This window comes from Rhea pennata, chromosome 16 (genome assembly GCF_028389875.1).
Source record: "Rhea pennata isolate bPtePen1 chromosome 16, bPtePen1.pri, whole genome shotgun sequence".
Lineage (NCBI taxonomy): Eukaryota > Metazoa > Chordata > Aves > Rheiformes > Rheidae > Rhea > Rhea pennata.
In genome coordinates, this window is record NC_084678.1 from 16,615,116 (window position 1) to 16,641,778 (window position 26,663).

At 65.5% G+C, this 26,663-nt stretch overlaps 2 protein-coding genes across 2 annotated transcripts; both read left to right on the forward strand.

The window, feature by feature from the left end:
- The first annotated feature begins 9,391 nt into the window (after window positions 1–9,391).
- On the forward strand, window positions 9,392–13,814 carry SOX18 (SRY-box transcription factor 18). The gene is made up of 2 exons (XM_062589463.1): window positions 9,392–10,729; window positions 12,160–13,814. The coding sequence occupies exons 1-2, from the start codon at window positions 10,327–10,329 to the stop codon at window positions 13,008–13,010; spliced, it is 1,254 nt and encodes a 417-aa protein (XP_062445447.1). The 5' UTR covers window positions 9,392–10,326; the 3' UTR covers window positions 13,011–13,814.
- Window positions 13,815–23,955: 10,141 nt separating this feature from the next.
- LOC134147952 (ammonium transporter Rh type B-like) lies at window positions 23,956–25,377 on the forward strand. The gene has a single exon (XM_062589551.1). The coding sequence runs from the start codon at window positions 23,956–23,958 to the stop codon at window positions 25,375–25,377; it is 1,422 nt and encodes a 473-aa protein (XP_062445535.1).
- The last annotated feature ends 1,286 nt before the right edge of the window (window positions 25,378–26,663 follow it).

Below are 26,663 nucleotides of genomic sequence, written 5' to 3' on the forward strand. Positions count from 1 at the left end.
GGCTTAGCTCCAGACACCGGCATCACGCTTGGAGCTACCTTGAAACTTTTTGTCTTGGCCTCGTTTTTGTAACTCTGAATTCCCTCCAGCCTGCAGTCTGGAGTCTCTGCAGCAACTGGAAAGCCTCTGTCCCTTGGCAGGATCTGGCCATGAAGCAAAGGCGTGCCATTTTGGAGGAACCCACCTCTGCTAGGGAGGAAAGCAAGTCTGAGCAAGGGGACACTCTGGAGGACCCTGGAAGTGGGCAGCCGCCTGTCCCATGTGGGGTCGGGTCACGCCAGTCCTTGGCGTCAGAGGAGCACTCAAGAGGCACTGCTGCCACTGTAAATGTGGTTTGTATCACTGCAACGCGAACATGGTTCCTGACCACAAATATGGCCGGGGACGTGTCTCAGATTCCAGAGCGCTCAGTCACGCCGAGCCCCGTCACCCCGCTGGCACCCGCTGCCTCCAGACGCCAGCCTGCCACCGCGGCGGTCCAGAGCATCCTCGCCCAGTCCCCGTGACTGCGTGAGGGCCACGGGTCCCGCACCAATGCAACTGCACAACATCCTCTTAACTTGCAGCCCTTCAGCTGGACAGGAAAGGAAAATCCCCCGGCCCCTGTGCAGGCCTGGGGCACAGGCCAGACCTGCAGCCAGCCCCGGACCCTTCCTCCTCCCTGCCGTCCTGCTCTCCCGAAGGGTTAACAGGACAGGCGTTTGCAGAGCGGGGAGGGTTTCTGGCTGACCTTGGCTGGGAAGCCGTGTGGCGTCGTTCAGCCCAGCCCCCGAGCGCGGAGCCGGTGGCCTGAGCGCTCCCCGAGCCTGGGTGGAGGTAGATCCAGAGGAAACTCCACCTCCGCAGGAGCCAACCTGCTATTGCAGGAATTCCCAGAGAAATTCCCGCTTGGGCAGATCTGTCAACGGATCCATGAACTTTCCTTTACCTCTTGCAAAAGCAGCTACTTGAATGTGCTAAAAACAGAGCAGGGGTGAGGGCGAGTCTGTTGCTGGAGCTGGACTCAGGAAAGGTTGGGAAGGGGCTTTAGCTTTAAAGAGGCTCCTTTAAAGTCTCTGCAGACCTTGCGCCTTGCTCGCGAGCACCCCTGTGCAGGCAGAGGTGAAGCTAGGAAGAGTTCATTGCAAAATACAAAACCACAAAATCCTGCCTGGTTTCGCCACAGGCCCACAGCTTTTCCCAAGTGACTCTCGTCCTGGTGGACGGGCTAGATGACATCAGATGAGCTCTCTTCACTTCGCCTCTCCCCACCAGATTCAAGTCACTATCATTCATTTGGAGATCTGCACCACTTGTGTCAGCCACCAAAACCCACCTTTTCTCTTGCTCCCAGCCGCCACACTCACTTCTGATCCGAGCCCCTGGAGGCTGGATCTGGCCTGGTTTTGGAGCAGAAGGCTGGCTGCCTGTGGCTGCACACTCTCCACAAGGCCCCTGCAGCCTGGCTTTGCCCTCTGAGCCATGCACAGCTTATGAACAGTAGTGTGTCCAATGCCCGACAGTGGGCCATGCTGGCATGGGGGCTGCTGGCTCATCCCAAACCCCCAGGAGAGAAGAGAGGCCCTTCTAGGCCCACCCCTTGCCCACCAGGAGCCCCCCAGGGAAGCTCTGCCCTGTCCAAGACACCCCCCTCCTCCAAGTGTCTCTGGGCTCTCAGCCAGGGGTTCACGGCTTGAGGTTGGCCATCCCCAGGTCACACGCTGGCCTCCAAGCCCAGCATCCCATCTGGGGAGAGAAGAACAGCAACGCTGCTGTTAGACACCCTGGCTCTTCCCCAGCACCGTGAACCCACGGGAACACTCGCCGAACGCTTTGCCAGAACAGCGCTGACTCTGAAGGATTTTGATGCGTCTCCCTTCCTATTTACCCTTGGGAACCTGCCTTGGCAGCAGCTGAGTGCTCTTGGCTCTCTGCAGGCCCTGCTGGGTGGTTCGCTTTTGGCTCTCGGCCGTCTCCACCTGGCACGACAGCCTCTGCGGCAGGGCTCCTGCTGCCTGCGTGCATTGCTGGCAAGGACGCCCGCAGCCAGCCAGCCCCCCAGCACTGCTGGTCAAGCCATTCCCAGCACTGACCTCTGGGGACAGCTGATCTGTTCCTCCTTCTAGAGCAGCTTGTATTTGGGAGAGGAGGAGGAGAGAGTTGGGGGAATCAACGCTGCAGACACGAGCGTTTCAGCTTGTACCAGCCCCAGAATAAAGGCAGAGAGACTTCCTTTTGTCTCTATCCTTGCTGCAAATGTCCAATACCCTCAGGCTCCCGATGCTGGAATTACAGACATTTGACCTCAAGGGCCAAAATCCTCCATCCAGAAACTCAAGAAACCTGGAGAATTTGGTCCAAACACTGTCTTGCATTTCCGTCTTACAGAACATCCTGATTTCTTCTGTGAGGAGCCGAAGGACCTCTCCATGGCTCTTCTCATGGCAAAGGCCCTACCGAGCATAACAAACCAACAGGGTTCCCAGGAAATATCGCAGGCTCCGTCTGTGCCTCTGGCAGAGCAGCCCAGCAGAGGCCAGAGTCTCTTGGGCACCCAGAAACCACTCTGAGATTAAGAGGAGGGATGCATTCCCTGAATCCCACATTCCTGCAGCTCCCCAGAAAAGCCTTGCCATCTGGACATCCTGGGAGAAGTCCCACATGCCGAGGGGCTGCAGGATTTGGCAGCAGCCAAGGAGGAGAAGCGTGGCCAGGACCACCCCGCCTGATGGCCAAGCCTCTGCTCCCCTGCAAAATGGGGAGCACGGAGAAGAGGTCATAGAGGAGCTGATGGTTCCTCTGGATGCTGCTCATCACTGGTGCTTGGGTGGACTTTGGACCTCCAACTTTGCAGATGCTCTTCCAAGACGCTTTGAATGTTCCCTAAATCTCTTCCTTCTAATGATTCTAATTATACTGGCTGCTGTTCAAAACAGTAATGACGGGGGAGGAGTAAGTGCTAAGCACGCTGCTCTCAGGGGTCGCTGGGCCAGACAAGCAGCTGGCCCGGAGCAGCGCCAGCCAGGTGGGTGCAGGCCTCACACCGGCCTCAGACGGGCTCCCAGGCCCGGAGCTGCCGTGTGTGCGTGAGAGCGTGTGCCAGTGCTCAGCTCTCAGCCCTCTCCCCCTCTCCCTGTCTCCTTTTATTCTCCTCCATAAAACATAGGAAGTTCAAGTCATTCATTTTGCTATTTGTGTCTCCCTCCCCACGCCCCGGCTCCCTCCCCTGCCCCCTGCAGCCTTGCTGCTCGCTGCTCGCCCAGCATCCTTGACCCTGCGAAGCCTGGTGTGTATGCACTTCCCTTTTGGCCCATGGAAAGCGCCGCTCTGAAATGGTGCCTTGATAAGTGTGTGGTGGGAAGGCAGGGGCTCCTGGGCTCCCACACAGGGCTTTCCCATGTAGCACTTCCTATGCCGTCCCCGGCGCTCACCGGCGCGAGCTCCTGAGCCGGGGCGGCGGGGAAGCGCTCCAGCGCGGCGGGGCCCCTCTCCGCGGCAGCAGGTCTGTCCCCCCCACGGGCGCCGAGGACTTGCTCTGTGACAGGAGCCCTGGCGCGTGCAGGGATGTGTCCTCCCGAGCACGAGGAGGAGGAGGATGGTTAGCAGGGAAGTTCGCTGAGCTCCCGGGGGGACGCCGGCACCCCTCCGCTCACCCGCAGCAAAGGATGGCAAAGGACTGCGCCCCCCCAGCCCCTTCCTCGCAGCGGCGTGCCAAGCAGGGCTCTGGTGCCGTCTGCCCCACGGAGTCTGGGACCAGCAGGTCCCTCCGAGAGCAAGCGCGTGACAGGGCACCCGGGGCCGGCCCCAGCACCGTAGGGGCCAGGGCGGTTGGGGGAAGGCGCTGGCGACCGCAGCGGTCTCTCCGTCACCACCGCCGCAGAGACGCGCGGACGGTGTCCGGGGAGCAGCGCGTGGACGCTCGGCGTCCCCTGCCCGGCGGGCGGCGGCGATGGCCTCGGCCCTCCGCGGCGGGAGCCAAAGCCGCGCCGCGAGCCACGTGCGGCAGGTCCTCTCCGAGGCGAGGGCGACCGCGAGCTAAAAGCCGTCGGGGGTCTGGGCTCCCGGCGCTGGGCCGGCGCTGGATTCCCGAACCTCGGTCTGAGCTGAGGGGGCCGCTGGGCAAACTGGGGAGGGGGACTGGGAGGAAGAGCCCGTCCTCCGCTCGCTGCCCCCCGCCCCGCCCCGCGGCGATGTGACCCCAGATAGCGGCCGTGCCCCGCTTATCGGCCCATCGGCCGCGGCCGGCTCCGCTGCCCCACCGCCGAGCCCTGATCTCATCAGCGCGCCGCGCACTCGCGGCTCGAACAATAACCTCCTTCCCCGCCCGACACAATTCCCAGAAATGCACGGCCTCCCGCTAGAGCCTCCCGGGGGGGAAACGTGCCAGCCGGCCTGGCGGCACCGGCACGAGCGCCGCTGCCAGCCGCTGGCAAGGGGAGCCGGCTGCGTCCCGGAGCGGGGCTGGCGCGGGGAGCACGGGGCGGCAGGACGGGGACGGGGGGCTTCTCGCGGCGAAACAAGGGTGCACTGGGGTGCGGGAGCGGAGGGAAAGGCCGCGCCGGAGCCCCTCCGGGCCGGGCTTCAGCCGGCGGCGCTCAGGAAATCCCTCGCCCCAGCGCCGGCGGGGGCCCCGGGGCGCCGGGGCCGGGCTCCCTGCGGAGCGGCGGCGGCGGCGGCGCGGGCGGCAGAGCCGTCCCCGCGACGTCCCCGCCTCGGGGCACATTGTTCGCTCCAGCGCGCGGGGACGGCCGGGCAGGACAGACTCGCCGGCTGCGTCGGGCTTCCTGCCCGCGGCCGCCCGCCTGACATCATTGTTCCCGGTGGGAACGCCGGCCCCGCCGGCCCCCCGGCAGGGTCCCGACCTCCGGCCGGGCGCCTTTCCGAGCCATCGCGGCGGGTCCCCGCCGCCGCAGGACGCGGGGACGCCTCCGTGCCGCGCGGTGTGTGTGCGTGTGGGGGGGGAGGGATGCGCCACCCCCCGGCGCCCTGCACCGAGCCCCGGCTCCGTCCCGCCGGGGACCGTCCCCCGCGTGAGCCCTGGGCGAGGGCTGCCCGGCGGAGCACCCGGCCGCCTGCCGAGTCGTTTCTAGAAGAAATAAAACCCGTTTCATCGCCAGACAGGAGAGGGACTCGGAGGGAGGGAGGGCGCCCGGCAGAGAGCGATTCCAAACTGGGTTACACGCAGCGACCGAAACCAGCGCCGCGGGCGGCCGCAGCAGCCCCCGGAGAGCGGGGCCGGAGCCGAGCCGGCTGAACGCCGCCGCCGCCGGGAGCTGTGCAAAGCCGCGGGCCCCAGTGCCGGGTGCCGCGGCGGCTGCCACGCTGCACCGGGCCGCGCCGGGCCGGGCCATGCCACTGCACCTCGCGTGCTGGAGGAGCGCAGCGCTTGCATTTCACGCTGCCTTTGATCCCCAGCCAGCGCTGCTTTCATTTTGCCTCTGCAGCGCGGTGCGCAGGGCACGGGGCAGCGCAGGGCGACGGGGGGCAGGCAGGGCGCCGCCGGGCCGCCCCTTCGCGGCTCCCCTGTGCAAGCAGCGCGGCGCTTCCCAAAGGCTGCCGCGGCCCTGTCCCTCCCCGGGCAGGCAGGGGCGTGCAGAGCACCCGCGCGCCCGCCAGCCCGGCCGCGCCGCTTCCCTGGCGCCGCTCCCGCGGGATCCCGCAAGGCCCCGGCCCGCGTTGCTGTGGCCTCCCTCTGCCTCGGACCCTCCCTCCGTCCGTCCGCCAGCGGCCGGGGGGTTTTCCCTCTGGGCAGTGTAGCAGGAGGCGGCCGAGCTCGGCTTTGGCGCCGACACGCTGCGGACCTGCCTGCTGCCCTCGGGCAGCCGCGCCGCCGTCAGCAGCTTATCGCAGCTGCTTCCAGGGCTGCTCCAATAAACCGTTTCTGCTCGCAGCCCGAATCCCCCTGCTCCCTCCTTCTGGCTCCAACCCGCTTGGGCCGGAGGATTTCTCCTTCCCGTATAAAAATAAGACTGCCCAGTCCGCGACGCCCGGCAGCCGAGCCCGCCTCGCCGGCGGGGCCGAGCGCCCGCGCAGCGCGCCCTCTCCGCCGGTAGCAGCGGCCGGCTCCTTCTCCCATCATTGTTGACTCGACAATGAAACTGTTTGTGTTATTGTGTCCCCGAAGCGCTGCCAATAGCACATGTGTCCTGCGCTGATAGCACCGGGCTTTGGCAAGACCGAAGCTCCATCAGATAAGAGCCTTTAACCTCGTTTCTGCAGCGGGAGCGTGCCACGCTCCGGCGCGCACGGCTGCTTGCCCTCCCCGAGCCGCCGCGGTCCCGAGCAGCCTGCCCGGCCCCTGGGGGCCCGCTGGCCATGCCGCGGCTCGCGGGCACCTTGTCCCGTGGCTGGCGGGGTCTCCGCGGGCACGGGACGTCCCCCCCGCCCCAGCCGCGAGCTCCTGCGGCGCTGCCGATGCCACCGCCGTGCCGCCTCGCTTAGTTCTCAGCCGGTTCTCGCCCTGCTTGGCCCCGTGCCCAAGCGGCGCCGCGGAGCCCAGGAGCGAAACCGGCCCTGCGGGCACGGCTCTGCGCCGGGGAGCCACGGCGGCGGGGCGCGCCGGAGGGTCGCGGCACCGCGGCGCTGCCGCCCCGGCGCGGCGAGCCGGCGTCTCGAGCGGCGCCCGCATCCGCGGACGCGCGCGCAGCGGGCGCGTGGCGCTCCGGGCAGCGCCGCCTGCTCGCTGTAGATCGGAGCAGCTGAAAGGCAGCCAAATCTGCTTCTCGGCGGCTTTGCTGCACTCTGTATTCATGTGTTTGGCATGAGTAACTCGGCATTGAGGTAATTCATTAACGCCGAACCACAAATGTGTTTATGGGAGTCTTGAAATAGTTGGTAGAAGTGTAAGACTTTCCTTCCTAAAAGCCCGAGCCCTCGCCGTGACGAGACGCGAACGTCAAAGCCGCCGCGGCAGCCGCGAGCTGCGCGGGCAGCGGCTCGGCCCGGAGCGCGCGCGGCCCCGCTGCGAGCCGCGGCGCCGGGCCCGAGGCCGCCCGGGCCGGGCCGTTCCCCGCTCCCGGCGCCGGCCGTTCCCACCTGACCTCTCCCACCGCGTTTCGAAGAGCCTGGACTAAAGGCAGCCGCTTGGAGGCGTCCCCAGAGAGGGGGGGTTGGCTCCGGGCCCGGCGGCGTTCGCGCCGTGCCCGCGGGCAGGGACCGCGCCGCCGCCGCCGCCGGGAGCCTCCCTCGCGCCTCCGTCCCCGGCCGCCCGCCCGCCCGCCCTGGCCTCGCCGGGAAGCGCCTTCCTTCGGGAAGCCCCTGCTCGAGGAACGGCGGCGGCGGCGCGGCCCGGGCGATGCAGCCCCCCCGCCGCCCCCCGGCCCGGCTCCCGTCGGCCCCCTCCTGCCCCCCGGGGCCTCGAGCGGCTCCGCCGCGGCCCCGAAGCGGCTGCGTCTCGGCGGCGCGCGGGAGCAGCTCCTGGGCCCCGCCTGCTCGCACGGCTGCAAACGCCTGCACGGCTCGGCTCGCTCGCCCTCCAGGTGTGGCCTGAATTACAATTATTAGCTGCATTTAACAGCAGATCTCTTCCAGGGAGATGCCTCCTCCATCCAATCTAACTCGCTGGGAAACGCCACGTCACTAGGCAACCGGTTAGTCGTTAATTTATTAGCGGTGCAAATGCACCTAGAAGCGATGCCCGTCCGCAGGATCGGGTGAGGGAAGCCGCAGGAGCAGCTGCGGAAAGGTGCCGCCGGGCGCGCCGAGCCCCAGCGCGGGCTCCGGCCCCCTGCCGAACACAGCTGCTCCGCTCCCCTCCCGCTTCGAGCCCCCTCTGCGAGAAGAGGGTTTAAAAAGCTCGTTGCGGGCCGCGGTCCAGCGCTGCGCGACTGCTGCGCCCACCCGGGGCCGCCCCACCTGCCGCCTCCGCGGGTGCGGGTTTGGGAGAGGGGGCAGACGTGCACCCCGCGGGTTTGCTCGTGCAGCGCCGAGCGCAGCCGGGCGAGCCCAAGCAGCCGTGGGGCCGGGGCGGCCGCGCTCTGCCCTGCTCCCCGCTCCGCGCGGACCCACCCCCCCCCCCCCCCAACCTCCGCTCGCCCCCCGCAGCTCCGGGCGCCCGCGGCCGGCGCAGGTGGCGCCGGGTCTGTCTTTAGGCCGGGGGCGGCCACGGCGGCTCGGCGGGCCCCGGCGAAGCGGGAGGCGCAGGCGAGGCGGGGGGAGGGAGTGAGGCCTTTGTGCTCGCCGGAGCGGAGGCGCAGGGCCGCCGGCCCCGCCAGGCTTCCTCTCCCAGGGGTGGTGCCGGGGCTCCGCGGCGCGGGCCACTAGCAAGGGGATCCGGCGCTGCGAGCCCGACCAAACTGGAGGGAAAAGAGGGGAAAAAAAAAGGGGGGGGGGCTGGAGGCAGCAGCGGGCGCAGCTGCAGCTGGGGTGTCTCGAGCAGCCGCCCGGACTGACAGCCCCAAAGCGGCCGCTCTCCCCGGCGGGTCCCTGTCCCGCCCTTCACCCAGCGCTGGCGGCCGCGGGGCCTGCGGTGGGGGCGGGCGCGCGGCAGCTCCCCAGCACCCACCTGGCTGCTCTCGGGATGGGAGCGCGGAGCAAAAGCGGCGGGCGCAGGAGGGAGCAGCTCGGGGCTCGCTCGGCGGCAGGGAGCGGCTGCGCTGCAGCGTGGCGGCGCTCCGGGCCGGCTGCGCGCCGGAGCGGCCCGGCCCGGAGCAGAGAGGAGATGCCTTGAAACCGTACGGCGTCTCCCACGGACTGGTGCTGATTTGCTCTCGCAAAATGTTAGGAAGAGACTGCAGGAACATGAAGGAAATCTAGCCTGAAACCTCTGTCGCTCCTGGCTAGGGACTGAAGAATAAGCGAGACAATTTTTTTTTTTCTTTTTTAAGGCCCTTGTTTTGTTTAGGGTTAACTACAGATCGGCTCTTTCAAATCACTTCCAGACACACAGAAACCGTGGCATGCAATACCCCCCCGCTGCAAGGAGGCTGGGAGCGGGGCTCTTGCACAACCCCGTGCCCCAAGTCTTCCGAAGGCAGGGTCTCGGCTTTCAGGCTGGGGTCTGGGGCACGTCTGCAGCCGGGGGGGCTGGAGGCAGATGCAGGGAGCCGGGGAACCTTTCGAATGTGAACCAGGTAGCCTGGGTGCTGCCAAGGAGCAGAGGCAAGGGCGCACAAGCGGGTCTCCTTGCTTGCAAGCTGGTCCAGCAGCGTTCATGAGCGAGCCGAGGGCAGGGAGGACCTAGCCTGACTTCGGGCACATCACGGGCCGCTCCGCAAATCTCCGCTGGCCTGCAGCCGAGCGAGCGGAGGAGCGACCCGGCGGAGGGCACAAGGGCGCTTGTCCGCGGCTGCTGCCGAGGCCGCGCGCCGCGTGCCCGCCGCCGTGCCCAGCCGCGCAGCCGGCGCGTGCGGCAAAGGCACGGCCGGGCCAGGCGCAGCCCGGAAGGCAGGTCTGAGCTGCTCAGCCCGCCTGGCGGCAATCGTCCTGCCGGTGAACCCGCAGTTCCTGAAAAGTCCCGAGGCTGAGAGGCTGGAGAAGCATTTCTTTTCATGAGAAAGGCACTTAAGAAAAGGAGCAGCTTCTCCCCCTGCACACAAACTCCCACCAGAAAATTGCCGGGGAAGAGGGCTCGCCTCTGCCTTCACCCCAGGGCTGCTTCCGACCCCAGACGGTGAAGGCTGGCCAAGACACACACGCACAAAACAAGTCATAAGAAAAATAAACGCAAACCCCCAAGCATCCCTGTCCTGTTGCAAACACACAGCCTGGCAGGCAAATCTAAACACTTCCCTGCCTTGGCTCTGCGGGGCTGCAGGAGACATTGGCAGATTTCAAGTAGCCAGAAAGTGGCTTGCAAAAATAAAAATAAATAAAGAAAGAAGAAGAAGAAAGAAATAAAAAGGAGGGAGAGAAAAAATTAAAAATCCTCCTTCGGGGTAGGAAGGGACCTGGGCAGCTGCATCCACACCGGTCCCAGCACGGCCCTCTGCAGCCTGCTTTTCCTGCTGGTGCCTGGGGACACCTCCCTTCCTCCTCCTCCTCCCCCATCCCTCCTCCTCCTCCCCGTCTCCTCCTCCTCCACCTTCTCCTCCTCTCCCTCTCCTCCTTCTCCTCCTCCTCCTCCTCCCCTCTGCACCGCTGATTGGTCCAGCCCGGCTATATTTTGCCCCTTCCAGCTCAGCATCATCCCAAAAGTTTTTTTTGGGGGGAAAGGGAAAAAACAAACAAAAAAAATCTAAAACCCCCCCAAACAAAACAAGCCGACCCTGAACCCCCTGAAGCCGCCCCAGCGCAGGCGAGGGAGGCGAGCGGCTGTGCTCCCTGCTCGGCAGCTCCTCGGACCCGGTGGACGCGGCGGGACCCGGTTCTCACCCGGTCGAGTCGGACACAAAGTGCTGTCCAGCTGGAATGAATATATCTGAGTCAAACTACTGCCGAGAGGAGATACCGCAACCCCGGGGCGACTGTTCATGGGTCACCGCCGCCGGGCCGGCCGCTGAGCCCGGGCTCGCCTTCCCGCGCCCCCCGGGAGCCGCCTCCCCCGCCAGCCGCACGCCCAGCCCCGAGCCCGGCTTCGCCTTCGGCCCCGGCGCCGGCGGCGCGGCGCCCGGCGCGGCCCCCAGCCGCACGCCCAGCCCCGAGCCGGGCTATGGATACAGCCCCCCGGCGGGCCGCGCCGACGGCAAGGCCGGCGAGGACTCCCGCATCCGCCGGCCCATGAACGCCTTCATGGTCTGGGCGAAGGATGAGCGCAAGCGGCTGGCGCAGCAGAACCCCGACCTGCACAACGCCGTGCTCAGCAAGATGCTGGGTGAGCGGGGCCGCGCCGCGGGCTGCGGGGCTGCGGGAGCCGCGCTGCACGGGACCGGGGCGGCTGCGGGAGGCGGGCTGCAAGGGTGTGGGGCTACAGGAGTCAGGACGCAAGGGAACGGGGCTGCAGGAGCCGGGGCTGCAGGAGCCGGGATGCACGGGAATGGGGCAGCTGTGGGAGCCAGGATGCAGGGGTACAGGGCAGCGGGAGCCGGGACTCAAGGGCACAGGGTGACTGCGGGAGCCGGGATGCAAGGATGCAGGCTGCAAGGGTAGAGAGGGCTGTGGGATACAAGTCTGTAAGGATATGGGGCTGTGGGGTGCAGGCGGCAAAGGTACCAGGGCTGCAGGGTACAGGGCTGCGGGATGCAGGCTATGAGCTGCAAGGATACAGCAGTGCAGAGGTGAGGATGCAGGGATGTGGGCTACAGGCAGCCAGGATACGGGGCTGTGGGCTGCAAGGCTGCAGGATGTGGGCTGCAAGGATTTGGGGCTGCGGGATGTGGGTGACGCAAGGCTGTGCTCTGCCAGGCTACAGCCTGCAAGGATTCGGGGCTGTGGGACACAGGGCTGCAGCCGGCAATGATATGGGGCTGCAGGGTGCAGGCTGCAAGGATGCAGGGCTACAGGATGCAGGAAAGGGTTGTGGGATGCAAGGATATGGGGTGTGGGGACCTGGGGCTGTGGGGACCTGGGATGCAGAGATACAGGGCTGCAGGATGTGGGGCTCAGGGCTGCAGGAATACAGGGCTGCAGGTGTGCAGGATACAGGGACTCAAGGCTGCAGAAGGTGCAATACGGGGCTACAGGACACGGGGCGGTAGGATGCAGGATGTGGGAATACGGGAAGCAGGATTTAGGTAGACAGGGCTGCAGGATGCAGGAACATGGGAAGCAGGATATGGGCAGACAGGGCTGCAGGATGAGGGATGCAGGGAGGGATGCACAGCTGCAGGGTGCAGAGATAAGGGATTCAGGATGCAGCGTTTGCGGACAGGGGATTTGGGCTGCGGGATGCAGAGAAGCGGCGCTACGGGTGCGGGGCTGTGCCAAGGGAGCAGCAGGAGGCAGAGGGGCAGCCCAGCAGAGCCTCCGGGCAGCCCGGGACCCTGCCCACCGGAGGGGTCGGTCCTTCGCCTCCCCGGGGCTTTGCATCGCCCTTTCTCGCTGCTCCTCTCCAAAATGTTGGGCACAACCCGCTCTCGGCTGCCGGGGGGCAGAGCCGGAGCCCTGCTCCGGGGCTTGCTCCCGTTTCCCAGCCTGCTCTCGTGCCAGTGCTGGGACCCAGGTCAAGCCCTGAGTTGGCCACGGGAGCCCTCCCCACACCCGAAGTGCCCCGTCCTCGGGTGCCCCTGCGCCCTGGCCGCCCGGCCGCCCTGCCGCCACCAGGAAGCCGAGCGGGTTTCACAGAGCCTCGCTTTCCCCTTCCAGGCCAGTCGTGGAAGGCGCTGAGCGCCAGCGACAAGCGTCCCTTCGTGGAAGAGGCAGAGAGGCTGCGGATCCAGCATCTACAGGATCACCCCAACTACAAGTACCGCCCAAGGAGAAAGAAGCAAGCCAAGAAAATCAAGAGGATGGAACCCAATATCCTCCTCCATAACCTTTCCCAGCCTTGCAGTGACAACTTCAGCATGAGTCACCATGGTGGCAGCCAGCCGGGCCACCCCCAGCCTCCCCCACTTAACCACTTCAGAGAACTCCACTCCATGGGGTCGGATATTGAAAACTATGGCTTGCCAACTCCTGAGATGTCTCCCTTGGATGTCTTGGAACAGACCGAGCCAGCGTTTTTCCCTCCGCACATGCAGGATGACTGCAACATGATGCCCTTTCGCGGCTACCACCACCATCACCAGATGGAGTTTCCCCAGGAGAAGTGCATCGGGCGGGATGTGGCGGTGCCCTATGCGCAGACCCCCTCGCATCTGGCCGATGCTATGAGGACTCCCCACCCGTCCAGCATATACTACAACCAGATGTGCTCGGGAACTCAGAACGGGCTTTCGGCCCACCTGGGCCAGCTCTCGCCCCCTCCCGAAGCCCACCACATGGAGAGCGTGGAGCACTTGAACCAAACCGAGCTCTGGACAGACGTCGACCGCAATGAGTTTGACCAGTATTTGAACATGAGCAGGACTCGTCCTGAAACCTCAGGACTCCCTTACCATGTCTCCCTGTCCAAAGTGACTCCTAGAAGCATCTCCTGCGAGGAGAGCAGCTTGATATCTGCCCTGTCCGACGCCAGCAGCGCTGTTTACTATAGCCCGTGCATCACCGGTTAGGTCTGCCCCCCCCCCCGTCCGGCGCGTCCGCCGGGAGAGCCCGCAGCGCACGCTCTCCCCGGAAAACCCAAAGCCATCTTCCTTTAACCACGAGCTCCATAATATTTAGAGTATCTCATTAAATGCATCGCTTTCTTCTTAAAAAAAAAAAAAAAAATGCTGAAGTCACTGATATACCGTATAACTATATAACACAGCTAGATGCCTTTCCAAAGCCTGAATCCTGCCTGAAAAGCGGCGACGAGCAGGACGAGCCAAAGCAGCCCGTCCGCACGCTAACCCGCGGGGCGGTTGCCTTGCCTGGGGGAAGCTTTGGGAGCGCTTCGCAGGGACGGTTACAGATTCGGTGCCTATTAGTGGGGGTCTTTAGGACAGTTTTTTCTGTATTATCAGCAATATATTTTAATTGGGCAACAAAACTATATTTTTACTAAGCATTTTTATATATAAAATGATATTTAATGTCTTTTTTTTTATTAGACTTTTTAAAAATAAATCAAGGGATATCCGTGAGATCTAAAGCATCTATGTAGCAAAGCTGGATTAAAAAAAAAAATAACCGAAAAAGCAAAACGGAGATATTTTGTGAAAAGGGAATTGCAATGTAAATATTGTGGACCAATCGACTGGAATTTTGTACAAAAGAAAAATACGACTGCAAACACTTTTATTGTCTAGAACTGTATGGAGAGCAAACTCTTTTATAATGGTTAATTATTAAAACAGCTTCATATAATTGTTCCCATCTTGTGCGCTTGTTGTGTGAACACATATTTTCCGCAAATACATGTTGTCCCAACCGTTTCCAGATTGCTGTATCCGTTGATTAATGTTTTGACAACCCGGCAAATGTATCAATCGGGAGCCCCGTGCCCGGCCGCCCCGCCGGCTGCCGGCGCCGCAAACCCCGGCAAGCAACCGCGCGACCCCCTCGCCGGGCTTCTCTCGCGCTGGGGGGGCTATCGCGCGGGGTGGGGGTCCCGCAAGCGCCGTTTTCCCGGGGAAAGGCCCCGAACTGGGCGGGCGGGCGGGAGGCGGCGGCGCGGGAGCCCCGGCGGCGCGGGAGCCCCTGCGGCACGCTCTCCGCCGCGCCGTGCGCCGGCAAGGGCGGCAGCGCCGGCAGCTGCTGCCGAAGACCCCGCGGCCTCCGCGCCCGGCGGGTTACACCAGGCTGATATCGCCAAAAAAGGCCATTTGAAAAAATGAATAGGAGAAGAGCTTTTTTTTGTTGTTGTTGTTGGCAAGGGATTGCCTTTTAGGGGGAATGGATATTTAACAAATGACATTAATTTTCAAGCTTCTCCTAAATTAAATTCACATTAGTGTTAACAAGACTCAACCCTGACTCGCTTTTTTTTCTTTTTTTTTTTCTTTTCTTTTTTTTCTCTTATTCAACGCGGCGCTAACGAAAACGAAGCCGTTCGGGGGCCGCGAAGCGCCGGCGACGCGCTTCGCTGCGTTTCCATATACAGTATGCGAAAAAAAAAAAAAAAGGGGGGGGGACGCACGGAAAAATGAGCTCACTACCTAGACGGGCGGGCTGGCGGCGGGCCACGAGCGGGAGCCTGCGGAAACGGGGCCCGGCGCGGGAGTTTGGCTCGTGGGCAGAGCGGGGCTCCGGGCATTTCCCCGGCCCCGGCTCCGCCTCGGGCTGCGCCGGGAGAACCGCCGCTGCCCTCGCCCAAACCCGCCCCGGGGTGGGGGTCGGGTGCTTGGGGGGGGGGGGTCGGGTGCTGCGAGAAGTGGCGGCTCCTGCGTGGGTTTTCCTCTCGGGATTGGAAAAGTTGCCGCTAAAGCCCTGGTTTTTGCAGCTCGGGCGGCTGGGCGAAGCGGAGAGGGCGCCCGTGGCTGCGGCCGGGGCGAGCGGCCCGTGCCCCTTCCCGTGCCCCCTTCCCGTGCCTCTTCCCGTGCCCCTTCCCGTTCCCGTTCCCGTTCGTTCCCCGGCGCTGCCCGGGGCTCTCCGGCCACGCCGCGGCCCCCCTTCCCCGCAGCCCGGCCTTGCGGCGGCGCCGGGCCGCGGGGAGCGATCCCCGAGCGCACTGCTCCTCGGAGCGGCGGCGGAGCGCTGCTCAGGTGCCGAGCGGGGATGGAAACGGACTCTGCTGGAATAGTTTGGGGATGATTTCACCGCTGTTACGGCTCAGGCCGCGGCTGTTTCCACGCAGCCCCTTCCGATTTTATGACTTAATCTCTGCAGAGCTCGCTGCTCTTCCCGGGGAGGAGGAGCCGCGGGCTCTTAGCAGGTCGTTACTGCCCGAGCGAGCTCCGAGCTCCGGTATTTGACAGGTACGTTTAAAAGCTGACAGCCCCATCCTGCCGGCGGGGCCGCCCGCGGGGCCCGGGAGCAGGGGGCCGCCGAGAGGGACCGCCGTGGCTCGGGTGGCCCCGAGCGCGTGCCTGCGTCCCTGCGCGCGTGCACGGGGCGCGCGTGTGCGGCCCTTTGCACCGACGCGTGCGCGAGCGCAGCCGCACGCGTCTGCGCCCGCGCCTGTGTGCACCCGCAGGCACGGATGTGTGTGCGCGCGCGCGTCCACACGCGTCCATCCGCGTGCACGTGGGCGAGCGCATCTGCGTGTGCGCGCGGGTGTGCACATCCCCGTGGGGGGGCATCCCCGTGGGGGGGCATCCGTGTGCGCACTCACACGTGTGTGTTCTGCTGGAGGCTCACTGGCCAGGTTTATAGATGTTCTGGTTTTTTATGGCGTTATAGAGCGCTCGATGACATCACCCAAATATTAAAACAGCATGTGCCAGCCGGCCCGGCTCGGGAATATGCAGCTCGGAGCCACACGAGGGTGAAAAATCCCCAGCGGGGCCGTGGCCGGGCTCGGGGCGAGCAGCAGCCGGAGCCGTCCCGGAGCGCAGCCGCCGTGAACTCATTCCAGCTGGGATTTTAAAGGGGAATCGGAGCTTCCCGATCCTTGGGGGACGGCGACGGCCTTTGCACGCCGTCCCCGCCCTCTCGCCGCGGCACGCGGCGACGGCGGGCTCGCGCCGACGGATTTATCAAAATCAAACCTGTTTGTGGAAAACGGCTCCCAAACATTTCCTGACTTGAGGAAAAAAAAAAAGAGGGAAAAAAAAAAAAAAAAAAAAAAGAGTGCTGGGGGAAAAAAAAAGTTTCCAGGCTTTTTTGGATCCAGGGCAAGCTTTTTAGCTTTGTGACTTGCACTATATTTTTTAAAGGTTAAACAAAAGGAAAAGGTCAAAATCCAAAGGAAGGTTTCAAAGTATGCGCAGAGAAACCTTCCACAGCCGATCCAAACGAGAAGTCGTCTCAGCGTGCCAGTTCCCAAACTTTCCCAAACTTTCTGCTTTGCAGCCCAGTTTGGGAACGGAAATGCTTTAAAATCGCGACGCTTCTTACAGGACAGGAAAACCATGATTTCCTCCTCGGCGCTGGTCGGGGTGCCCAGAACAGGACAGAAAGGAGATCTAAAGGCGGCGGGTGATGGAGGGTTACTCCGGTCCTTCCCCCGAGCCCGCGGCCAAGCCGGAGCCCGGCGAGACGCTGCTTACGGTGCTCTGCTTTGGCCGGTGGATGAGAAGCCCCCAAGTCGGAGAGCAGCGGGGAGGCAGGCGGAGGAAGAGTGTGGGCAGGCGGGCGACGAAGGCCCCGGCCCGCTGAAGGCTTTCAGCTCTGCAACTTTGCACCGGCAGCCAGGGCTCGTTTTCCACCCTCCCCACTTCGCTTTGGAGCCTGTTACCGGGAAAATAGCTACAGAACAGGGTTTTTCCCCCCATAAAGTTCACGTTTATAACGGGCCAAGAGCTCCCTGCCACTCAGCGCTGCTCGTGAGCAGTTTCCCAGGCAGCTGGGCAGCCACAAGCTCCAGCGCGCCCGAAGCGTTGGTCCCGGAGCAGCACAAACACGTCGGGCTTTGCAAAAGAAAAAGCGAGCAAGCCGGTCCCTAAATGTGCCCCGGGAAGGCTCCGCAGCCTGAAACTGGGGTTTCAGCGTTCGCGCCGCGCCGAGGCTCAGCCGTGCCATCGCCGGCAGAGCCCTGGCTGCGGTCCCCAGGCTGGAGAGGAGGCGGTTTGGGGCGCAGGGTCCTCGTGGCACGAGCCACGGGAGGGTTTGGGGTTGTTTCCCCCAGCACAGACGAGCGCCGGCTCCCGCCGTGCCGGAGCAGAGCCCCGCTGACACCCGTCGGCGCCGCTCTGCGTCCCTGAGCCAACCCAGCAGTGCTGGGGACGGTCGTGGGATAAATCGGGCTGGGAGGGCTCCCTGAGGGTCCCTAAGCCACCGACCTCCCCCTAACCCAGCCCGGCCTCCCCCTAACCCAACCAAACCCACCCTAATCCCCCTCTTACCCAGCCTAACCTGCCTGGAATCCAACCTGACCCAATTTAGTCACACTAATCCAGACTAACCTCTCCTTAACCCACCTAACCTGATTCCCCTTTTAACTCAATTTAACCTCCTCTTAACCAAACCTAACCCGCCCTTAAGACAATCTAATCAGCCTAATCCAGTCTAACCTCCCCCTCATCCAGCCTAACCAATCTCACCCAATCTACCCTCCCAACCCAACCTAGCCAACCTAGCCTCCCCCAAAACCACCTAATGTCCCCCTAACCTGCTTCTAATCCAACCTGACCTCCCCCAACCCAAATTAACGTCACCTTAGCCCAACTCAACATCCCCCAACCCAACATAACCAACCAAACCTCCCCCTAATCCAACCCAACCTCGCCTTAACCCAACCCAACCTCCTCCTAACCCAACATAACCAACCTAACCTCCCCCTAATCCAACCCAACCTCCCCCTAATCCAACCCAACCTCCTCCTAACCCAACATAATCAACTTGAACTCCTCCAACCCAACCTACCTCTAACCCACCTTAACCACCCTTGAACTCAACCCAACCCAACATAACCAACCTGACCTCCCTCTAACCCAACCCAACCTCTCCCTGACCCAACCTCCCGCTCCGAGCAGGTCTATCCCTCACCCCCCACGCGGCCGAGCTCAAGCCTTCTAGGCTGGCAGGGAGGTGTTGGTGGAAACCTCTGCCTCGTGGCGGCTCGCCGCCGAGGGGCTGAGCCCTGGCTGGAGCTGAATCAGCCCCCCCGCGGCGCAGGAGCGTCGCGGGCCGTCGGAGGCCCGTCGGGACGGTCAGGCCAGGCCGCGCGGGGCCGTTCTGGGAAGCTGTCCAGCCATCCGCCGGAGAGAGGAGCCTGCCTAGAAATGACTCTCCTGGCTGCCCTCCACGCTCCGACCGTCCCATATGGAACGAATGTACATTTTCCATCAATTGTTTGTATTTTTCATTTAAAGAAAGAAAGAAAAAAAAGCGACAGAAAGAAAACGGGCTCGCCGTACATGCAAAGTGTCAGCGACAGCAGATAGGCCCCACGGCAGAGAGGGAGAAACGCTGGCCGGCGTTCAAGAGCCTCGACCGTATGGTATGGAACAATAAATTTTAAGTGTGTTTTGACATATTTGGTGGTCTCTGCCTCGCGCTTAACGAGCGTTGGTCCCCGTTACGGGGGAGCCGTAACCGTGCCGCTCGAGCTGGCTGGCAGGCGGCGCGGGGGAGCCCCCGGCCAGGCGAGCCGGCCCGGAGGTCGGCGCCGCGCTGGTCCCGGCGCGCGCGGCCACGGCGGACGGCCGTGCTGGAAGCGCGTGGGTCGGGGCGAGCGCCGGCGGTGAGATGAGAGTCTGGGGTGCGCGGGGCGTTCGCAGGGCGCCGTTGCACGCCGGTGCAACCCATTGCACGCTGTTGCAACCCGTCGCACGCCGGTGCAACCCGTTGCACGCCGCCGCCCGCCGCTGCCCGTGCACCCCTGGGCGATGCTCGGCCGCGCGGCGCGGCCGGACGGCGTTTGGGAAGCCACGCTCGGCCCCACGGCCTCGCCTGTCCCCCGCGGCTGCAGGGAGAGGGCCGGGGGAGCGGGGAGCCGGGCAGCGGGGCCGGGCCGGGCGCGGGGCGTGCGGCCGGCGGCTCAGCGCGGTGCCGGGGCTGCCCGCCTCCCCCGTCGAACAGGGGCTGATCACAGAGATGGACATGAAAGCGCAGCTTGGCTCTGTTTTCTCTCTCATTCAGAACATTCAAAAACTATTAACTGTGGTGGGGGTAAAAAAGCAGCTGGTTTTAATATCGTGCTCTTCCAATTGTGTTTCTTTCTCTTTTTTTTTTTTCTTTTTGCTTTTCACGAGCACTTTAAGTGACATGGTTACATGCATTTGATTAAAAAGCTGTAATTCAACGAGTGCGTTTTCTTGTACTGTACGAAACTGCTTAAAGACGCAGGGTGCGTTTATGGTGGTCTCCAGGTTTGTGCCGAAAGCCGGGCGGTCGGGGCAGCGGGGAAGGAGGCGACGGAGAGCGGCGGCCGCGGGCGCCCGCCTCGGCAGCCCCGCAGAGCCTCCGCGCGGACCGGCTTCACCCCGGCCCCGCGCTCCCCCGGCGCCGCCGTTTCCTTCGTGCTCGGCAAAGAGAAAAGGGGAAAAAAAAGAAAATCCCCGCGGGTGTGCGCAGCTCCGGGCGCAGCGTCGCCGCGCCGCGTCCCGGCGGCTTCGAGCGCGCGTCTTTCCCTTGGCTCGGCCCGGCTCAGGGATCACCTGCGGCTCGGCTGATTTATGAACGGAGAATTTTTCGGGCTCCGTTTCCTTCTCGTTGTTGTTTCAGTTGCTGCGCTCGCTTCCGGCCGCCTTTGAATAGCCCCGGCCGCGGCGCGAGCGATGGGAATCGCCGGGGGGAAACGCTCACACTCGCGGGTGGACGCGCGCGCGCGCGCCGGGGGGCGAAGGACCCTCAGCTGCCCCGGCCGGGGGCAGCTCCCCGGGCGCTGGGCTCACCGCGGGGACAGCAGCTCCCCGGGGATGTGCGTCCCCCATCCCCCCCCCCAACGCCACCCCAGCGCCGCGGATTGGGATTCGGGGTGGGTGGTTTTACTGGGAAATCAGGAAGGAGAGGGTGGAGAGCCCGCAAAGCGGCTCCGCGAGGCCGGGGGGAGGGGGGGGGCTTGGGCCGATTTGCAGCAAGACTTTTTTTTTGGGGGGGGGGGCAAAAAAAAAAAAGGAAATAAAAGGAAAAAAAAAAAGAGCCCCCAGCTGCAATCTCAGCGCGTCACTCCGGGCCCCGCGCGCGCGCGCGGCCGACCCGCCGCGCCGGCCGCCGCCGCCTCGCCGCCCCCTTCGCGGCCAGGGCGGCCGAGCGGGGCTGGGGGGGGGGCGGCGGGGGCCCCCCGGCGCCGCGGGGCGCCCGGCGCGCTCCGGGCCCCCCGCCGCGGAGCCGGGAGCAAACAGGAAGCTCTCCCCAGCGTGATGCAGCGGAAATGAGACAAACGAGCTGGAGCGGCAGCGAGGAAGCGGGCGGAAGCGCGCCGGATATTTGGAACGGCCGGCGAATTCTTGGGCTTATCTCTGCGCCGCAGAGGCCCGGCAGTCCTTACAAAACAGCGCCCAGCTGGAGCGCGGCCCGCGGCGAGGCCGGAGCCGGCCGCCGGCCCCCCCCCTCCGCCACCCCCCCCCCGGGGACGGCCCGAGCGCCCGCGGAGCCCGCCGGCGCCTTCCCCGGGCCCGTTCCCCGGCCCCGCTCGCCCCCTTGTCTCCCCGCGCAGCCCTCTCGCTCGCGCAGCGCCGGCCAAGCCCGCCGCGCCGCCCGGGTTTGGAGTTTTTTTTTTTTTTTTTTTTTTTTCATTCTTTTTCATTACAAAGCCACATTCGTGTCTTACGCTCGGCGCATCGGGCCTGGCCGGGGAGCAGAGAGCGGGTTCAGCCCGCGGGCGCCGCGCCGGGGTTTCGCCGCGGTCCCCGAAGCCGGGCGGGCGCCGGCACCCGCGGCCGCGGTGGAGACGCCGGCGCACCAGGGCCGGCAGCGGCCGCCGGCCGGGCTCGAAGCGCCTGGGGAGCGCGGCGCGCGCCCGGCCTGGGCTCGAGGGCGCCCGCGGGCTCCTGCTCCCACCGTCCCGGCCCCGCGGCCCCTCGAGGGGCTGCGGGAAGCCGCTCGCTCCCTTTATGCTCCCGACCCGCCACGTAATTAGAGCCCCGTTTCCTGCCCCTGGGAGCGATCGCTTCCCCGGGCAGGTGGCTCCGACACCGCAGAGGCCGCGGGTTGCGGAGGGTATTTTTTTTTGGGGGGGGGGGGTTGGTGTTTACGTGTGCTAAATCGGGGGAAGAGTTTGTTGTTTATTTCTGCATTTACAAAGCGCAGCTTTTTCCTGATGCCGGGCGGAGGAAGAGGGGCAGGATGTGACCTTCGTGCACCCCTGCTCGCTCGCGCAACGCCGCGGCGCGGCGGGCGCCGCCGGCTGCGGCCCCGGCGCCCGGACAGGGGCGGGTTTTTACGCTTGCAGCCCCAAAAGGGGCTTCGCCGGGGCCGCGCAGCGCGCCCGGGGCGCCGTCGGCCGCGGCCGCTCGGCTCCGCGGCGGCGGGAGGGAGCAAAAGGAAAACTCGGCCCAGGGCGGTTTAATAAGCCGAGCGGTACGAGCTGGGGAAAAGCTGGGGAACACACAAGTGGTAACGCAGGATTAATCTTCCCTTTAGTCTTGGGAATTATGTTTTCATTAATCCTAATTTTTCCAGATGTTTCGCTCCTTACACCAGGGTCTTCAAAGCCGCTGTGGCTGCAAATGCTAATGAAGCCATGAGAACGTTTTAAAGAGAAAGATTCAAAGCTCAAATTGCTTCCTTTTTTTTTTCTTTTCTTTCTCCCTTTTTTTCCCCCCCCTTTTTTTGGTGCGGGGGGGGGCGCGTGCACGTGTGCGGTCCCGGCGCCTCCCCGCGCCGCGGCGCTGGGACGCTGCGGGAGCCGCCGGGCCCGCGCACTGCCGCCGGCACGGCCGCGCTGCCGGGCTCCCCGCAAACACCGAGGAAACCTGGATGCTTTCGCGCGGGGTGGTTTAACGCAGCCGGGCGCCGGCACGCGCAGGGAGCGCCCCGGTGCTGCCCGAGGAGGGTCCCCGGGCGGGACGCGGAGGGCTGGCAGAGCCCGCGGCCCGCCGGCTCCCCGCGGCCCCGAGCGGGTCCCGGAGCGGGCGCCGGGCGGACGGGACCGTCGGAAGAATCCCGCCGCCGCCCGGGATTCACATCCATGTACTTATATGGCCTTCAAGCCGCGGCGGGAGCGTGCCCAGCGTCTGGAAATCCAGCTAGGACCAGATCCCTTCATTAGTAATTTCTTGTACATGACTTTCGAGGCCAGAGGGATTTGTTAAATTTGCAGGAGTGTTTTCTCGCAGTGCCACGGACCGGCTGCTGCCAGCACGTATTGGCTCGGCTCCGTCCGAGCCCGTCGCCTTGCACGACCCGCCGCTGCTCCAGCTTTCCCTTGCATCCAGCCCTCGGCGGGGAGCTCCTGGAGCAGGCTCAGCGCCGGGGCCCCGAGCGGCCGCGCGGAAACCCGCCGCGGCCCTAAAATACTCCCGGAGGCGCCGGAGTGGCCCCCCACCCCCCCCGCGCATCCCCCCCCTTCCCCTGCGCCGGCCGGGCAGGCGGATGCTCCTTCCCCGCAGCCTCTGGAAACTTCGACCTTTTTTTATGGGTGCCATAAAAGTTATTTGTTAATCGGCCCCTGCGAGGTTTCCCCACCACCGGGGTCCGCGGCCTGGGCAGCGCCGAGGCAGCGCCGCTTTTTTTTGCCTTTTTTTTTTTTTTTGGAAGAAGCGAGGCTTTTTCCGAGCGGCTTTTTCGCTAAAGGGAGACGCCGGGCGGGGAACGAGCGGCCGCCCCACGCTTGTGTGGCTCGCGCTTCCGCGACCGCGGAAACCCCGCGGCAGACCCCGCGGAGGGAGCCCGGGCCCCGGGGGCGCCTCGCTTTGCAGCGGGGCAAAACCCCCCCCTTCCTCCGGGCGGACGGAGGAGGGCGAGGGCGGCAGGACGGGAGCCCCGGCCCCGCGCAGCGCCCGGCCCCGCCGGCAGCTCCGTGCCTTGCCGGTCCCTCCCAGGACCCGCGCCGGCAGCGGCCGGCCGAGGTCAGCCCCGAGCCGCAGGTCTCCCTTCCGAGCGGCCCCTGGAGCAGCTCTTCCCGGGAAAAGCAATTCCCCGGAGCAGCCCTTTCCGCGGGGCACGGCCAGGAGGTGCCTACGGCTCCGCGTTCCCTCGGGCAAAATATTCCCACCGGTGCCATCGCCCACCCTGGCCTCGCGGCGGGGACGTCGCCGGGACCGGGACGAGCCACCCCGGGACGTCACCGGCCAAAGCGGCTCCGGCCGCAGCGCCTGCCGAGCCCTTTGCCGGGCCCTTCCTCCGAAGCGGCATCTCCTCCTCCTCCTCCTCCTCGTCCTCGGCGGCGGCCCGGTTTCCAGCGCCGCCGGGCTGCGGGCGGCCGGGGAGGCTTTGGCAAAGGCGCCGCTCGCGGGTTATTCAACAATTGTTTCCCATTTTGCGCCCTCGTCCTGCCTCATCCCCCAGTAACGATGACGAAGAGCGGCGCGGAGCCAGCGCCCGCGGCAGGGGTGTTGGGATCGGGGACAGCACAAAAATATCTCCTCTCTGGAACAAATATTTACCAACCCTTCTGCCTTTTGTTCTTGTGGTTCCCATATATCTTTTTTTTTTCGTTTTTTTTTCTTTTCCCCCCAGACATTCGCTGGCAAAATGTCACGTTAAAGAGCAAACCCAGAAACTTCGGGGTAGCTGCCTGGCGCCTCTGCGCTTTGCTTTTCCCGCGCGCCGGTCGTCAGCGACTTCCCGGCCTTCGCGCCGCCGCGAACCTGCGCGGGACCGAGCGCTGCGGCCCGCTCCGGGGCTTCCCGCGGCGGGGCCGGGGCACGTCTCGTCTTCTGGACGTTGACTTATGGCTCCGGTTAAAAATTAACCCCGGCAATAAAATCGCGAATGCGCGAGGGCAGCAGCGCTCGCACTGGCTCACCCCCCCCCCCCCCGCCGGCCGGCCGGGCTGCGTCCGTCCCGTCCCGTCCCGTCCCGTCCCGTCCCGTCCCGTCGGAGGCCAGCCTCGCTCGCCGCCTCCTCTGCCCCGCGGAGGCCGCGCCGATGGCCCCGGCGGCGCCCGGCAGCCTCCGGTGCCGCTTGCCCGCCTGCCTGGGGCTCTTCCAGGGCGTCCTGCTGCTCTTCTTCGTCCTCTTCGTCTCCTACGACGAGCACGCGGACGCCGCCTCCCAGGCGGTGGACGCCGACCCCGGCGCCAACCAGCTCTACAGCGTCTTCCCCTTCTTCCAGGACGTCCAGGTGATGCTGGTGGTGGCCCTGGGCCTCTTGCTGGCATTCATGCCGCGCTACGGGCTCGGCGCGCTCGCCTACAATTTCCTGCTGCTCAACTTCTCCATGCAGTGGGCTCTGGTCCTGCAGGGCTTGCTCTACCACTTCCACCACGGCAAGGTCCACATGGGCCTCCACAACATCCTCGTGGCAGAGTTTGCTGCGGTGACGGTGCTGATCTCCATCGGAGCCGTCCTGGGGAGAATCAGCCCCTTCCAGCTCCTTCTCGCCGCCTTCTGTGAAATCCCCGTCTACCTCGCAAGCGAGTGGGCCATCATGACCTGGCTGAAGGTCCTCGACGTGGGAGGAACCATCACCATCCACATCTTTGCATGCTATTTTGGCCTCGGCATGTCCAAGGCTCTGTTCCGGCCAGGAAAGCAGCTGAGGCTTCGCAAGGAAAACCCAACTTACCAGTCCGACCTCCTGTCCCTCACCGGGATGCTCTCCCTCTGGGTTTTCTGGCCCAGCTTTGTGGCTGCCCTTTGCCAGCCGGGGGATGCCCAGCACCGGGCAGTGCTGCACACCATCCTCGCGCTCAGCGCCAGCGCCCTGACCACCTTCCTGGCCTCCGGGCTGCTGGAGAGACGCGGCAAGCTCAGCGTGGGCCACCTGCAGAACGCCAGCCTCGCCGGAGGGGTGGCCATCGGGGCGCTGGCCAACATGATGATCACGCCGGCCGCCGCCTTGGCCCTGGGCAGCCTCTCGTCTCTGGCCTGCGTCCTCGGGTTCAAATTCCTGGCGCCCTTCTTGGCGAGGAGGCTCGGGCTCCTGGACCAGTGCGGCATCCACAACCTCCACGGGCTGCCCGGCATCATCGGCGCGGCGGCCGGCGCGGTGGCCATCCTGCTGGCCTCCGAGGAGACCTACGGGCATCGCTTCTACCAGGTCTTCCCGGCCCGCGGGCCGCCCGGGGGCAACGCCAGCCTGGCGGCGTCCCGGCCGGGGGCGAAGCCGGGCCGGAGCGCCTCGGAGCAGGCGCTCTTCCAGGCGGCCGGGCTGGCCGTAGCCGTCGGCGGCTCCCTGCTCGGGGGGCTCCTCACCGGCACGCTGCTCCGGCTGCCCGGCCTGGCCCAGCCGCCCCAGCAGCTCTGCTCGGACGACGCGCTTTACTTCGGGATCCCGGACGCGGCCGAGGCCTCGGAGCCGGACGGCCCCGCGGAGGAAGCCCGCCTGGCCCTGAAGGAGCGGGTTTAAACGCGCCGGCGCGGGGCCGCTGCCGGCGAGAGCCGGGTCCGTGTCGCACCGAACCGCCCGCGCCCCGGCCCCGCGCCTCCGGCAGCCCGAGGTTTTCCCTTCCTCCGCTCCGACCTCAGCCCCAGGGAGCATCCGTCCCCGCTCAGCTCCGGGGGCTTCCCGGGGACCCCCCAAGCCCGGCCCCAGCACCGGGTCTGGCAAACGGGGGCCGCCGGCGGCGAGACGAGGCGGCTGCGCCCGGGGAATCACCCGCCCGCCGTCGCAGGCAGGCTGCGCCGCGCTCGCGCGATTGCTAGAATAAAATATCGCTCGGCGCTGACGAAGGGATCCGGCCCGGCCGCCCGGCGCTGCGAACGACACGCGAACCCGCTCCGGCGCTGGCCCCACACCGGGCCGGCTCCGGGGCACCGGAGCCAGCGGCGCCCTGGGGCGGCAGCTCCCGGCGTCCCCGTCCCGCTCGCGGGGCCGCGGGAAGCGGCAACGGGCAGGAACGCCGTGCACGTGCGCACACGCAGGCGCACGCACGCCCAAACACGCACACGCGTGCCCCCGCGTGCGCGGGCGCCCGGCCCGGGGACCTCCAGCTTCCCGCGGGGGCCGGCACAGAAACCCTCCCCGCTCCGCCGGCCTCGGCCCTTCGCAAACGCTGCCCCGCGGCAGCGCCCGAGCCTGGCGCCCCGAAGACACAGCTCCAGCGGGGAGGGGGGACCGGGCGGGCAGCCCCCCGCCCCGGCCGCCCGCCCTCGCTCCCCGTGGGGTGGCATCTCCGTGCCCGGGCGTCCCAGCGCCGTGGCACACGCAATCTGCTCGGCAGATGCTGCCGAAACCCGGCAACGGGGCCATAAAAGCGGCAGGGAGGGAGGGAGAGAAGGAGGGAGGGAGGCTCCCTACCCCCCCCCCCCCCCCCGGGACCCTGGCGTTATTTCTGTGCCGTTTCCAGCCCGTTCGGCACTCAGGGGCTTGTTGCGCTGCCCGGCACCGCGGGGCCACGGCCGGACGCCCCTCCGGCACAGCGTCCCCCCGGGATGCCGGACCCGCCGGAGCCGGGCACCGCCGCGCCGGCTCTGCCCGCTCCTCCGGAGCCGCCGCTCTCCGAAGGATGGAGCAGCGAAATATTAACCGGAGCCTCTAGCATTTATCTCGCCATAAATCAGTGCTTTCAACAGCTCTACAACGCCGCAGGCAGAGCGGAGCGAACAAAACGCTCTTCCCCGCGGTGGCACACAGGCTTCGGGCCCCCGGCACCCACTCCGCGAGACCCCCCGGGCCGGCTGCCTTCGGCGGGG

Excerpts from the sequence above, each read along its gene's own strand:
- SOX18 (XM_062589463.1), top strand. The coding sequence starts at position 10,327 with ATGAATATATCTGAGTCAAACTACTGCCGAGAGGAGATACCGCAACCC. Across the intron at positions 10,730-12,159 it reads CGTGCTCAGCAAGATGCTGG|GCCAGTCGTGGAAGGCGCTG; the intron begins GTGAGCGGGGCC and ends TTCCCCTTCCAG.
- LOC134147952 (XM_062589551.1), top strand. The coding sequence starts at position 23,956 with ATGGCCCCGGCGGCGCCCGGCAGCCTCCGGTGCCGCTTGCCCGCCTGC.